Source organism: Otolemur garnettii, unplaced genomic scaffold (assembly GCF_000181295.1).
Source record: "Otolemur garnettii isolate 467f Iridium unplaced genomic scaffold, OtoGar3 scaffold00018, whole genome shotgun sequence".
Lineage (NCBI taxonomy): Eukaryota > Metazoa > Chordata > Mammalia > Primates > Galagidae > Otolemur > Otolemur garnettii.
The window spans coordinates 2,422,466-2,436,390 of NW_003852413.1; the positions used below are offsets into that span (position 1 = coordinate 2,422,466).

General features: G+C 50.4%; 1 protein-coding gene across 1 annotated transcript in view; it reads right to left on the reverse strand.

Moving 5' to 3' along the window:
• Window positions 1–13,925, reverse strand: part of RNF213 (ring finger protein 213) — a 116,976-nt gene that overhangs the window by 40,418 nt on the left and 62,633 nt on the right. Inside the window, exons 26-35 of the mRNA XM_023511175.1 lie at window positions 12,461–13,604; window positions 11,263–11,456; window positions 10,608–10,763; window positions 5,365–8,973; window positions 3,434–3,570; window positions 2,960–3,055; window positions 1,983–2,101; window positions 1,038–1,157; window positions 477–622; window positions 1–134 (exon numbers count right to left, since the gene is read on the reverse strand). Of these exons, the coding sequence (XP_023366943.1) occupies window positions 1–134; window positions 477–622; window positions 1,038–1,157; window positions 1,983–2,101; window positions 2,960–3,055; window positions 3,434–3,570; window positions 5,365–8,973; window positions 10,608–10,763; window positions 11,263–11,456; window positions 12,461–13,604 (5,855 nt within the window). The remainder of the gene's footprint in view (window positions 135–476; window positions 623–1,037; window positions 1,158–1,982; window positions 2,102–2,959; window positions 3,056–3,433; window positions 3,571–5,364; window positions 8,974–10,607; window positions 10,764–11,262; window positions 11,457–12,460; window positions 13,605–13,925) is intronic.

Consider the following 13,925-nt stretch of genomic DNA (forward strand, 5'->3'; position numbering starts at 1 on the left):
TCTTCATCTAGGAGGCTGAGAAGAAGCTCCACTCTCCTCATGTTGCGCCTGCAGCTCTCACTGCGGTCCCGGAGCATCCCCACGGCGCTCTGCACACAGCTCCTCAGCAGGCTGGTGGTGTCCAGGATCTGCACCTGTCCATGCAGACAGCCACGTTGTCTATTCCTGCACTTCCATGGTGGGTAAAAGCCAAGCTACCCAAACTAGCATCCCGAGACCCACAGGGGTGTCCATGCAGCATGCAATAAGCACGGGATGGTCTTCATGGACAAGAGCTACACTGCTGACCTCCCTCTGGCTGGTGCCGATGGCCCTGCTAACCCCCTGCTGGCAGACGGCCGCTCCCATTGGGGAGGAGAGGTGCCAGCCCAGCCTGCAGAGTGGCGTCAACTCCTCCCACTCTAGTGGAGAGTATGAAGATGGAGCTCCCAAGTGTCGCCCCATAGCATATGAGGATCCCAGAAACTAGAACTTACCTCACTGCCTCCCATCTCAGAGGTTTCATCCTGTACCCCCTGGGAACTTTCTGTCTCCATGTCTACCTCTGCTGTGTCCACCAGTTTGCTGGGCTCTGTTTCCATCACCTCCTCTGGGGCATCTCCTGCCCTGCATCCTATCACCACTGCAATCCGAGCAAACACAGTCAGGTCGCCGCCACTCCGAAGATGAGATGGGGAGCGCTGGCAGCACCAGCTAGGGGCTGCACTAGGCTCCAACTGTCCAGGCTTCCCAGCCCCCTGCTCTGTCATGGGTCCCCAGACAAGAGGATATTTGTCATGAAGATCAGCACCAAATCCACCCACTCAGCGCGTCCCCAGTGGCAGCCCTCCCGTCCGGCCTGGAACCAAGGCAGACAGAGCTGACACCTCCTGGAGGCACTCACTTTCAGGCCTGCCCTGCTCACAGGTCCACTTCCACACGCAGCCCTGTGCTCTAGAAGGCGGCCCCAGCCCATCCTACAGTTGTGTCCTGCGCTTCTGCTGTGGTGAGGGAAGCAGGGGGCCCGGCACCCTCCCTTGTGCCACCTTGTGACTCACACTTAGGCTCGTCCCCTGGCTTGAACAGCTGGCTGATGGTGACACTCTGTAGCTTGGTCACATCTGAAACCATGACGGTGGATCTCCGGAGGTCGTCAATGTGCACAGATTGCCACAGGCCTGTGAAGAGCAGAGTCGGTCGCAGCGTCAGCATGTCCTGACTTCATAACACCGATGCTGAACGAATGGTTAAGAGACTAGACCCTTGAAGGGATCGTATTTATACAACAAATCACCTGACCCATTTTTAAAATATCTCAGCAGCTTTAGCATAAAACCAATTTTAAGATCTGAAGTAACAGACATGGAAGGGTCTGTGATTCTTTTGCAAATGAATTCTTAGATTTGCTGAGTCATAACAGTGAATGGGGTAAGGCCCATCTTCCATTATCCATGAATTTATCAGACTACACTTATTTTCCTACTTCTGGAATACCAATTTTCTACACAATAAATAGTTGTTAATCACCTCTCAGAAGAAGGTACCATCTCCCACCCCCTGAAACAGGCATTCTTGATGGGTTAGTCTGGAAGGTCTCCGCTACATTATCCATATAACAATACGGGGACACCAGTAGGACTAATCAAGGGTTTATCTACAAGTAAATAAAGGAAATGCTAAATGTTGTAGCATCAAGTCCCAAGATTAGTGTTTTTTACAGTAACAGTGGTGAGAAATCTAACTGCATCTGAAAAGAAGACTACTGAAGGCTCGGCGCCTGGGGCTCAAGTGGCTAAGGTGCCAGCCACATACACCTAAGGTGGCGGGTTCAAATCCAGCCTGGGCCCGCCAAACAACAATGATGGCTGCAACAACAACAAAAAAGAGAATACGACTGAAACTAACATTAATATTCTCATTTCAGATGTGTCCAACACAGAACCAAAGGAGAAATGACTCTAACATTATTTACATAAATATAGTCATCACAATTCTGGTCCTACCTCCATGAAATCCCACATAGGACGCTCCACTTCCCATCCGGGACAGTTTTGTGATGAAATAGACTAAGACACAGCCCCCATTTCCTTCTATTTTGTTGATTTCATTTACAGCAGAATACCTGTTTTAAAAACAAAAACCAAAACAGAACAGCACATAAATCAAGTGGAGTTGTGCACCTGCTGAGGGTGCCCGTCCTGGGGCGGCTGGGTTCCGTCTCACGGCCTCCCACTCAACGGGCTTTAAATAGATCTCACACCCCCACGCGTGTGATTTCTTCTCTTCTGGGAGGATGAAAAGTCCTTTCTGAGCAGGCTCATTTTCTTCCCTGTTGCTGCGTTCCTCTGCTGTGAAGTCTAGAAACCGTCACCTGCTCCCTGTGGGCCTGCCTGATGCGGCGTTGGGTGAGGCTAGCCAAGCTTCCCCAAGTTTCCAAGAGTCCTGTGCACAACTCGACTCTCCTCAGATGGCCCTGGGCCAAGGCCAGTCCCCCACCAGAACACAGCCGTGAAATGAAGCACACATCCCATGCTTCAGCAGGGCCCAGAAACAGTCGACTCTAAAACTATCAGATTTCCTCTTACGAACACTATAAAAATGTCCGGTGAGGATGAATGAAAGCATTTATATACTGTTATTTCCCGTGAGCTGGCAATAATTTAGAAATGAATAGTTCAAAATGAACAATTACTAAAGCATTGCCGCGTTTGTGTGCTTGCACCCTGTTCATGTTCTATTATTTTACACTTCTCACATTTTTCACATTTCACTATTTTTGTATTTTTAGCCTTTTTCTTTTTGTCTCTCCTCAGTTCTGTAGTCCACATGGGGGAAACGAGGAGGAGAAAGAATTCTTCTCATCTTTATTTCTATATTTATTATGATACTATACTGTTTTCAGGGAAGAAATTCCTTAGGAGCTCCTGAATGAACTCTGGGTTTCCCGTGTAGTTTTCTGAGAACAATACTACAAGCATACCTCGCCGAAGCAATGAGCTGAGCACTGTGGACGCCGTCTTCAAAATCTGCCTGAATGATGAGGATTTTACATCTGGCTGTGCTAGTTAAGCAGTTTCTGAAGGAAAAGGAAATTATTCAAGTTAAGTTCTCTGTCCCCAAAATTGGATAACAGAATTCCCCAAAGTGATGGGAATATAATCCCATTTAGGGGAGATTTCCTTCTCTCAGGTGAACAGACTAGTTAGTAGAGAAAGTTTTAAAAACCCAATAGCTGCTTCTAACTGAGATATAATAAGGACCAGTTTCAGAGAGGACGTCATGGCAGGTGCTGGCTGCAGAGCACACACAATGAGGGGGACACTCGGGGAATCTGACGATGAGCTCGCCACAGCCACATGTCCCCAGGGCTCACAAACGAAGCTGGTGTTAGAGCCCCAGAGATGACACAAACCTCGGCCAGGGCTCAGTGGGAGGGAAGGCAGGGCCCCCTTACCGGACTTCTTTGAGGAAGGAGTACTCGGTGTCAAAATGTTGCAGCCACAGGATGGTGGGTTTCTGAGCCCTGCCTGTTACCTCTGATTCTAAAGTTTGACAGTCGTGACTTGTCAGCAGTCTGGAGAAAGTAGTGATCTATGGAGTTAGGAAATGCAAATTATTTGCCTGAATTCAAGCAGGTTTAGATCCTAGAGACTGAGCGGTGTCCAGCCACTGAGCCACCATCTTCCATGGGCTCGAGTGCGCAGCTGGGACACAGAGAAGAGCCCCAACCCTCAGAGTTTTCAGAACAAGGCAGTGCTGAGGTAGGCGGAACCTATGGTATCAAAAAGGATCAGAGAGAACTTTCGCTCTGCCCCAAAGGTGGCTTAGTCTCCTTCCTAGATGGCAGTGTCTCCTCCTATTTTGGTCCCTCCTTGAGACCCTTATGATCTTTTAGGCTCCCTGATCTAGCTTCCTGCTTCCTAAGGCAGTTAGCAGTTGGTGCCTCCTTCCCCAGCTGTTAGCAATTCTCGTCTACCATGGCTCACACCCCACAGGGCAACCCAAGGGCTCCATAAGAATGGTGCTGCTGGCGCCTGTGGCTCAAGCTGCTAAGGCGCCAGCCACATACACCTAAGGTGGCGGGTTCAAATCCCCAGCCCGGACCCGCCAAACAACAATGATGGCTGCAACCAAAAAAATGGCCAGGCATTGTGGCGGGCCCCTATAGTCCCAGCTACTTGGGAGGCTGAGGCAGGAGACTCGCTTGAGCCCAGGAGTTGGAGGTTGCTGTGAGCTGTAATGCCACGGCACTCTACCCAGGGGGACAGCTTGAGGCTCCGTCTCAAAAAAAAAAAAAAAAAAAGAATCCAAGAATGTGCTGCTGGCTCGGCTCACAACCGCCAGCTCCAAGCCTAGCCCTACCACTGAACTTGATTCCCACATCCAACTGCATGACAAACACCAAAACCTATCTCACACAGAGTTTGCCATTGGCTGCCCCAAATTTGTTGCTCATTTCTGGACTCTTCTATCACAGTGAGGCCGACCTCCAGCCATCTAAGGAGGGATCCAGGGAGTCACCCCTCAATGCCTCTCTGTTGGGTGTCATCAGCTCTGTGAATTTGCATCTTACTTCTCAGTTCCATCCGCTCCTATCTCCTGTGCTATTCCAGCAGCCTCCCTATTGGTCTGTCCTTCCTACAACAGTCTTTAATCAGATTCTTTCTCTATTGCTCAGGAGAGGGACATGACTAAACACACACTCCTCTGTCAGTCACTCCCCTCTGCACAGTAAAGACAGAATTCTGAGGTGCCACCGGCAAGGCCCTCCATGAGTTCTGTCTCGGCACTCTAGCCCTGAACTCTAAGCTCTGCCAGTGGTCCACTGTGGTCTCCTGCACAGATGGTGCCGTCTCACACCTGGCCCACAGAAGCCCTCCGCCTACAGTCCCTGCTCTCCTAGAGAAAATCTCATCTGACACCGTGTCCTGATCTGTGCTGCCTCCTCTCCCTCTAAGCACAGCAGTGTTGATGGCGCCTGTTCATCTGTCTGCGTCCCCACGTAGCACGTGGACAAGACCAAGAATAACTGGGGCCTGAACTCCATGCCCCATAATGGTCTTGGCAAGAGATTCAAGGACAAGACCAAGAATAACTAGGGCAGTGCTCAGAGCTGCTTCCTCTGCTGAGGTGAGTGTTGCACATGTATACGGTGCTGCTGTCAGCACAGAACACTGCACGGAAACAGATGCTCGAAACTTGGTCATACTGAACTCACGTAAATATTCAGTCCTCCTTGTACTTAATGTGGAGAAGAACCAAAAAGTCTCATCCTACCCACTTATGATCCCTCTGCACCAACAGAAAAAGAATCTTGAATCCTGACACTAGGGATCGAGACCTCGGGTCAAATAGGATAGGGTGAAATTGTAGAACAACAGTCACCTCTGTGAAGATGGCACGGCGCTCCAGGTCCATCCTGCGGAGGTGAGTCTGGAGGAGATCTGCGAAGGAGTCATGCTGCTGTGCGTAGTAGTATTCCCGTGACAGCGACTGCGCAGCGAACAAGCCCAGCGAAGAGGTGCTCAGCCGGACCACGGCGTCAGGAGTGGCACAGTCCAGCAGGGTCAACTTGGCCTCCTCGGACACCTTCTGGTAAAGCTCCTCAGTCAGGTCCCTGGGACCCTGCCGATCCGTGACCTGCAGCACCACAGAGGCGCAGGTGTCAGAGTGGTAGCCGATGAAGACGTCAGAAGGGCTGTACTTGTGTCGGCTGAAGAACGGCTCTGCATTCACGTGGACGAACTTCTCCACCCACTTCTGGAGCTCTTCCACGATGCTCTTTTGCCACTTCTCCAGCACCGTGTTGAGGTCCAGATAGTGCTTCTCCAGCCGGTTGATGAGGGGGATGGGGAAGTGTCTGTACACAACGTCTTTCTCTTCAATGACTATCAAGCGGAAGTCTGGATGAACTCGACATTTGACACGATGGGTCCCCAGACCGAGGTCCACGTACTTCTGGCCCCCGAGGTAGACGTAGTACTGGTTGAGCGCGTCGTAGAGGCTCTCGTAGAGGTTCTGCAGGTTGAGCAGCACCACCATCTTGCCTGTTTCCATGCAGATTTTCACTCGGTTGATATTTCTGCAGATCTGGGTATACTCTTGGTCCTTAGGAAAACTGGAACCAAAAATAATCTCTGGCTGCTGGTCTGCACTGAAGAACGTCTGCTGCAGGATCTGCAGGGCCACGTAGTTCTTGGTCAGCACGAGTAAGTAGCGGGACTCAGCATCTTCCAGCTCTCTGCCCGGCACCCTCTGCAGAGCCCCGTAAATGTTCTGCTTGATCAACTGCATGGTGCTGACTTCTTCTGAGCACTTCGCCTCAGGCAGGCTGGCTGTAAAAATCTCCAAAGCATGGATGTCATCTTTGCCACTGAAGTTGCGCAGAATAGCCTGTGCAATGTCGTGTGGGGAAGGCTTTCTATTAGAAGCCTTTGCCGTGGCAAAGACCATTTTGATGAGGCTGTAGTAGTCACGAAGTCCGAAGAACTCCTTGTCTTGGCTCTTACACACCGTCTCATAGGCTCTGGCAAAGGAAGCAAAGTACCCCTGGATTCTGTCTTGAATGAGGCTGTCTGAAGAGCAGATCCCCTTGGCGCTCTCTATGAGCTCCTTCTGGCTGGGACTGCCACGTGACACAAAGATACCTCGGTTCATCTTGGCAGGGTCAAGAGCCCAGTTGGAAATGCCCACAAAACCAACTTTCTTGTGAGGGGCAGGATCATCTTCAATGCACCCATCTTCCAGCAGTGGGTGCAGGGCCTTCAGGGGCATTTTAGGTGAGTCTTCTGCCAGTCCAACCTCGTCTAGCACCACCACAGAGACATACTGCTGTAGGTCCCTCCCCTGCTGAAAGCGGGCACATTGCTTGAAGGTGCCGATGATACCTTGGGGGGTGGAATGTGGGCTGCACTGGAATGACACCAGATGGACCTGCTTCAGGTTCCGGAAGAGATCTGAGTAAGCAGCCTGGCCTTGCATGGCATCTGCCACAATGGTCTTGGCAAGAGATTTGGAGCTGCCAGGCTTCCCCACCAGAAAGAGAGGAATCTTAAGCTCAATGCAGATAACCATCATGAAGACATTCTCCTTCAAAGCCAAGTTCTTGGCAATAGTTGTTCTCAGAGGTACACCATTCAGAAAAAGATCCTGTGTTCGAGTTATTTCATCCAGAATAATCTTACTGTCATTATATGGTTCTCGAAAGAACCCACAAATGGCTTTGCGATACGAGTCTTTCTTTTCTAAAGAGGCGTGATAACACACGCCAACGGCCAGCACCAGGGACCAGAGGACTGGGTCTCTCTCAATGTGACTTGTGCCCGCGTTGGACTCACAGACCAAGGGATCCAGTTTTAATAAAAGCATCTCACTGTGGTCGTAAAACCATTTGAAAACTTTCATACAGCGTTCCACGTCCCTAAGGCTGACAAAGCTACACTCATTTTTTCTTTTCCTCATGAAACCCTGAGAGGCAGAAAGCACTTCTGTGATCACACAAGTCTCTTCTGGGTCTAGGTGGACAGAGTCAACCAGTCTGTGGACGATCTGCTGGATGTAGAGCTTCTCAGCAGTGTCATTCAGCTGTCCAAAGTCCCACACCAGAGGAATCAGGCTCGGGGGCAGAGCATGGACGCGATACACTAGCTGCCTCAGGGGGATGGAGCCCAGCCTGTCTGCCGTCTCCTCTGCCCGGACCCGGTAGCCCAGACCAGCAGACTCCAAACGACGGATTGCCTCCTCTGAGTGCTTCCGGTAGGGGTTGCAGGCGGCTATGACGTGCAAGCCAGAGTTCTTAGCCAGGGGCTGGCCATCCACCATGCGATCACACAGGACTTCTTTGATACAGCTTATGGCTTCTGTTGTATTGGCCTCATCAAAGAACAAAATGGTGTCCAGCTGGTGTTCCATCTTATTGATGAAAGCGATCTGCTCAGCCTCCTTGACCTTGGAGTAGATCGTGTCTGCAGTGGTTCCCCCGTGGACCTTGACCAACCTCAGAGTTCCTGCGAGAGTCCCCCCACGACGCAGGTCACTGAGGAATTTAATGAGCCTGGTTTTCCCACAGCCAGTTTCCCCCATGATGATAACTGGGATCCCGCACCGGAACCTCATTTCAATAGCAAGGATCTTAAGCATGTTGTCTGTTGTAAGCTCGTATGTTTCATCAGGGTCCATGGGCCACTGGATCCCTAAGGCCCGGCACAGCCTTTCAAGCTTCTCATGCCTGGGCAGTTTGTCATAGTCGACATTGAAGGGCACCCTCTGAAGCAGGAGCCCCTTGTACAGGTCCACGGTCATGATGTCTCTCTTGATCACCTTCCCGTCTAAGCGACTGACAGCATCAACATTGCCGTTTCTGTTGGGCTGCAGGTAGAAGCCTATGAATGTCATGGATGTGTGGTCACCATTGAAGAAAACGTATGGGTGGGGCTCTGACTCCCACCTCTTTCGGAGAGAGAAAGGGGCTAAATCTTCTTCCTTAACCCCATCCATGTTGACTGTGTGCTTCCCTGGGCTCTGGTCAGAGGTGTTAAGTGTTGGTGTAGCAAAATCTCTTGCCATAAAGATCATGAAAGTCACCACAAAGTTCTTGAAGCCCCTCAGGGTATCTCCGATAACAATGGGATCGCAGAAGGGAGAGGCCTCACAGTCTCTGAGCTGATAATTCAAGAACCGAGCAAAGTTCCGAAGCTCTGACCAGGACGGGTTGATCACCCCACAGTAAATCAGGAAATGTTGAAGGCATTCCTCCGGGGTGCCTTCAACGGAGCCTTCTTGGTACTGGAACATGTCTAGGTTCTGGTTTTCATGGAATCGTTTTAAATACTGGTAAGGTCTTTGGAAGGTTTCACTGCAGAATTCTGTGTGGTCCATCCCAGGCCCCGTGTAGCTCCTTTTAGGCGTCAGCTCCATTTCTATCACTTCTTTGGGAGGCCTGCAGGTGACTTTTGGGAAGACGTCAAGAAAACTGAACTGGGGGGCACGTGTACTCTGGAAACAAGAGACATGGATAAAATGGTTATAACTAAATTCCTAACAAATGCTTTGTTTGTTTCAGTCCTCCCTGTGATATATGCTGGCTAAGCCTTTATGAAAAAATTACCTAAAAATATGTAGCTTTCCATAGGCACCTTTTCTTTTTTAAATTTTAAGCACAGGATGGAGACTTTACTCCTTCATGTTTACATGGATGGAGCTAGAAAATATTCTTCTTAGCAAAGTATCTCAAGAATGGAAGAAAAAGTATCCAATGTATTCAACCCTATTATGAAACTAATTTTTAGCTATCACAGGAAAGCTATATCCCAATTTTAGCCTAAGAATATGGGGAAAGGGGAGAGGGAGGGGAGGGGAGGATGGGTGGAGGGAGGGTGATTGCTGGGATCATGCCTATGATTTATCCTATAAGGGTACATGTGAATCTTTCTAAATGTGGAATATAAATGTCTTAACACAACAACTATGAGAATGACATGAAGGCTATGTTGGCCAATTGGATAAAAGTATTTCAAATTGTATATGGAAACAACACACTGTACCCCATGAAAGTATCAATGTATACAACTATGATTTAATAAAAAAAATAATAAAAATAAAATAAATTTTAAGCACAGGTTATTTTCTACACATGAAGGGGTTGTGGAGGCTGAATGGTGGGAGCTGTACTCTAATGAAGGCATTTTCTAATCCAGTGTCCTGAAACTCTACCTCTCCATCAAACACAGATGCACACATGTGCACATGAGCATAAAACTCGCTTTTGCTAAGAAATTCATGACAAAAGTCTCATCCATCTTAACTGGCAATAAGAAAGATGTCTTCTTTCAGCAAATGAGTTTAATAAATTCAGAGCACAGCTGGGATTTAAACTGGACATCTGGTATTAAGCCTGAATTGAACAGACAAATTTAAGATACTGCTAATTAGTAGAAAGGTATCAATTTTTTTTGGAGATAGGGTCCTGCTCTGTCCCCTGGGCTAGAGTGCAATGGCATCATCATAGTTCACTGTAACCTCAAACTCCTGGGCTCAAGTGATCCTCTTGGCTCAGCCTTCTGAGTAGCTGGGACTGCGGGCATGTGCCACCACACTTGGCTTACTTTTGTATTTTTTATAGGGACAGAGTCTTGCTCTTGTTCAGACTGGTCATAAACTCCTGGCTTCACACAGTCTTCCCAACTTGGCCTCCCAAAATGGTAGGATTATAGGCATGAGCCACTGTGCTCAGCCAGAAAAGTATTTTTACTCCAAACATTATTTAAAAATAAGTTAAAAGATCACATTTTCTTTACTAACATTGCACTCAGCTGCTTTACTAAGGCAGAAGTGTGGAATTGCTAAAGCACATCTTTCCACTCTAATGAGATCTGAAGGAATTGAAGAGCCTCCCATGTCAGTGCAGACGCCCCAGCATACAGACCAGGGCAGATGCCCCAGCATATAGACCAGGGCAGATGCCCCAGCATACAGACCAGAGCAGGTCCTCAGCACAAAGCCTAGGGCAGATGTCCCAACACAGAGATCACTACAGATACCCCAGCACACAGACCAGGACAGACACCCCAGCATACAGACCAGGACAGACACCCCAGTACACAGCCAGGACAGACTCCTAGCATACAGACCGGTGCCGAAGACCTCCTTGGCCGTACTGAGTTCTCTTCCAGGATTTCAATGATATATAAATGGCATGGATTCCGAAGCCACATTTTCCCATTTATATCCATTAAGTACTGTAAAATGAGGAGTTTGAAAAGAAACTCCGAAATTCCAGTCTGCACCTGAGGACAGAATCACATGGGTTTGTAAATATGCAGTGATGAAACCCTTCCAGCCCTACGGAGCCTCTTCTGTTTCTTGTAGTGATCATTAACACGGGCATGTGCTGCAGTGTTTCAGGGAGTGGGTCACACACACAACAGCACAGCGGCCCCCTGAGACCACTATACTATATTGTTACTGGGCTTGTCTGCATTTAAACATGATTAGAGACAGTTTCCCACAGCGGTCAGTACAGTCACATGCCGTGCAGTTTGTAGCCAGGGAGCAGTCCAGGCCACACAGCCCAGGTGTGCAGAAGGCCAGACCTTCCAGGCCTGGGTCTATGCACGTGATGTGCACACAGCCATGAAATTGCCTAAGGACGCACTTCTCAGAACACACCCTTCCTGAGAAGAGAAAAAGGAGTGTACGTGCAGAAAGAAGAAAGGAGGCAAGTTGGAGTGTGGGAATTACGTCTGCGCCGATGCAGCCATGCAGCTGAAACTCAAGGGAACTTACTGAAGAGGTCACGTCCACATGGAATATTATGGGTTTCTTTTGATATCGTGTGGCCAGGAACGGCAAGAGGGAGCCCAGGACTTGGCTGTCATCCACCTGAGGGTCGATGAGTCGAATAGTTTTGAGAGGCACTTTTGTGCCATTTAAGGCCATCTTCAGTCTGCTGTGCAATCTCTTCACATAGAGAGACTTTCCTGCAACATTCAAAGATGGAAATTAGATCCTAAGGCTATAGCCAGAGCAAGAGAATCCAGAAAGATTTTTTAGAAGTTACCTCTCCTATGTAAAATTCAAAACTGAGGCAACATAACATCAGATTAAAGAATACATTTTCGAATCCTCAAATTTCCTAGCTGTCAACCGCTCACGATCCTTCCATTTCCCTGCTACTGACAGTATTCTGAGCGGTCACACGTCACTTAATGATGGCGCTATGTCCTGAGGAACACGTCACCAGGCGTTTAGGAGTTGGGTGAACATCACAGCACGTGCATATATAAGCCTCGGTCCAGCCTGCTGGGCACCCAGACTGCGTGGCAGAGCATGCCGCTCCTGGCCACACACCTGGGATTGCCCTGAAAGCCGCAGGCAACTGTCACACAGTGGTAAGTGTCTGTGTATCTATACACAGGAAAGGTACAGCAAAAATATGGCATTATAACCTCAGAGGACCACCGTCATAAAGGGTGTGCATTGTTGGCAGGATTGTTATTGTGCACGACCGTAAGAAGTGACAGCAAAGACACGCCTCGTGGAGGAGGGGGAAAGGGCACTTGTGTCCCAGCGAATGTGTGCTGACAACGCGTCAGCAGGACAGGAACTAGTTAGTGCTGCTTCCTGTGGAGCATGCTGGTAACTGGGGGCAGCCTACAGCCTCAGCCCCTCTCGAGGCGGAGTGTCTCACCTCCACTGCTCTCATCATGAGCATCAAGCCCAGGGAGGCCGGTGGGGCTTATGGGGGAAAAAGCAGACAGCAGAGACATTTTCTTAAAGGAGGAAGATTGCAGGGGGTATCAGGACCTGCCCTATTCAAGAAACCAGGTGAAAAAGGGTGTCCCATTTTGGTACAGAGGAGTCAGGCCCTCCCAGAGAGGGGCTTCCCCACCTGCAGAGGGGCTTACTCTGTGTTGCCCACTGACGGGGAGGGCAGGGTCATCAGGCAGCCCCAGGGACATGGGGACCCCCACACTCTCATTACCAACGCCAGCTCTCCCGGAGGCCACGATCCCAACACACATCCGGTCCCTGAACACAGCTGCTGCGGTGGGGACCTGGTAGTGACGTGCCAGGTAGGCCTGGATGGCTTCAAGGGGTGCCTGGGGGGTGACGAGGACCTTGTGCTGGCTGAAGGCAGAGGGCAGGTAGCAGTGCTCGCGTTCACAGTCGCACACCATCACCAGCTGGTAGTCCTCCCGGTGGCGCTGCGTGCACAGGCTCTGCAGGAGCACCTCCACCTGGCAGGCCGCGTCGTAGCCCAGCTGGTCTGCGAACAGCAGGCTGTAGACCTTGCGCCCTGGGGAGCTCGGGCTGAGGCAGCGGCGCAGGAGCAGCTCTACTTCCTCAAGGGTGGTCTCTGGGCCGCAGAGCAGCACCTCGTCATAGGTGGGGAGGGGCTGGGCTGGGGCCTGCATGTAGATGGCCAGAGCAGCCGGCAGCACCTCCGAGTGGCCGCAGATGACGAGGTTGGGCCGGCCAGCCTGCAAGCCTCGCGGGAGGCATCGCTCCACGGGGGGCCCGCCCATCCCTGCCAAGTGAGCTAGACAGTGGCCAAGGGCCTCCAGGTCCAGGCAGTTGGGCAAGAAGGCACTCAGGCACTCGATCGACTGTTCCATGATGACACTCAGCTGGTCCACCAGGCTGGCCTCAGGGAAGAGCCTGCACAGTAACCCTTCAATCACTTTCTTTGCACAGTGTCTAGTGGCCTTAGCAGCATGCCCCTCAGAGGCCCTGATGACATCCGCTGGGGTGCAGCAGCCTTTGATGAAGGACAGCATCATCAGGGCAGCTTCGCTGGGGGTCTCCTTCTTGAGCTCGGTGCTCAGGTAAACCAGCTGCTCTGCGGTATAGAAATTGAGGTAGAAGTGCTCCTCACGTTTCTTGGCCACAAATCTCTGCCAGCGGTCCAGAAAGTGCTCCATCTCCCTGCAGAGCCCTTCCAGCAGCTTAGTGATGTCCCCGCTGCCCGGCAGGTAGAGTGGCACCTCCAAGTCAAAGCCTATCAGGATGGAAATGTCGCTCCTGGGAGAGCAGCAGACATTGGCAGTCCAGGTCCTGAACAGCATGTTCCCCGCAGAGTAGAGATCGAGGAAGGCCTGGACCAGCCTCTGCACGCTGCAGAACACCTGGGGGAACAGAACCGTGAGGCGCCCAGTGCAGAGCTCTGCACAAGGGTGACACACTGGCTCACTGGGAGACCAAGCACATGGATAGCTGGCCTTCCTGACCTGTGTCATCAGCCTAATCAGAGGGGTACTCTTTAGAAATGTAGGGATGAAGGTTATCACTTGGAAAGTACAAACGAACTTTTAAGAAAGAACCCATAATAAAACTGACAGACTATTACACATACCATGTGCCTCTGTCAGTGTCTGCTGTTCTGATGGAGACTGTCCACCTAGACCCTGAGTGTCTGCTGTTCTGATGGAGACTGTCCACCTAGACCC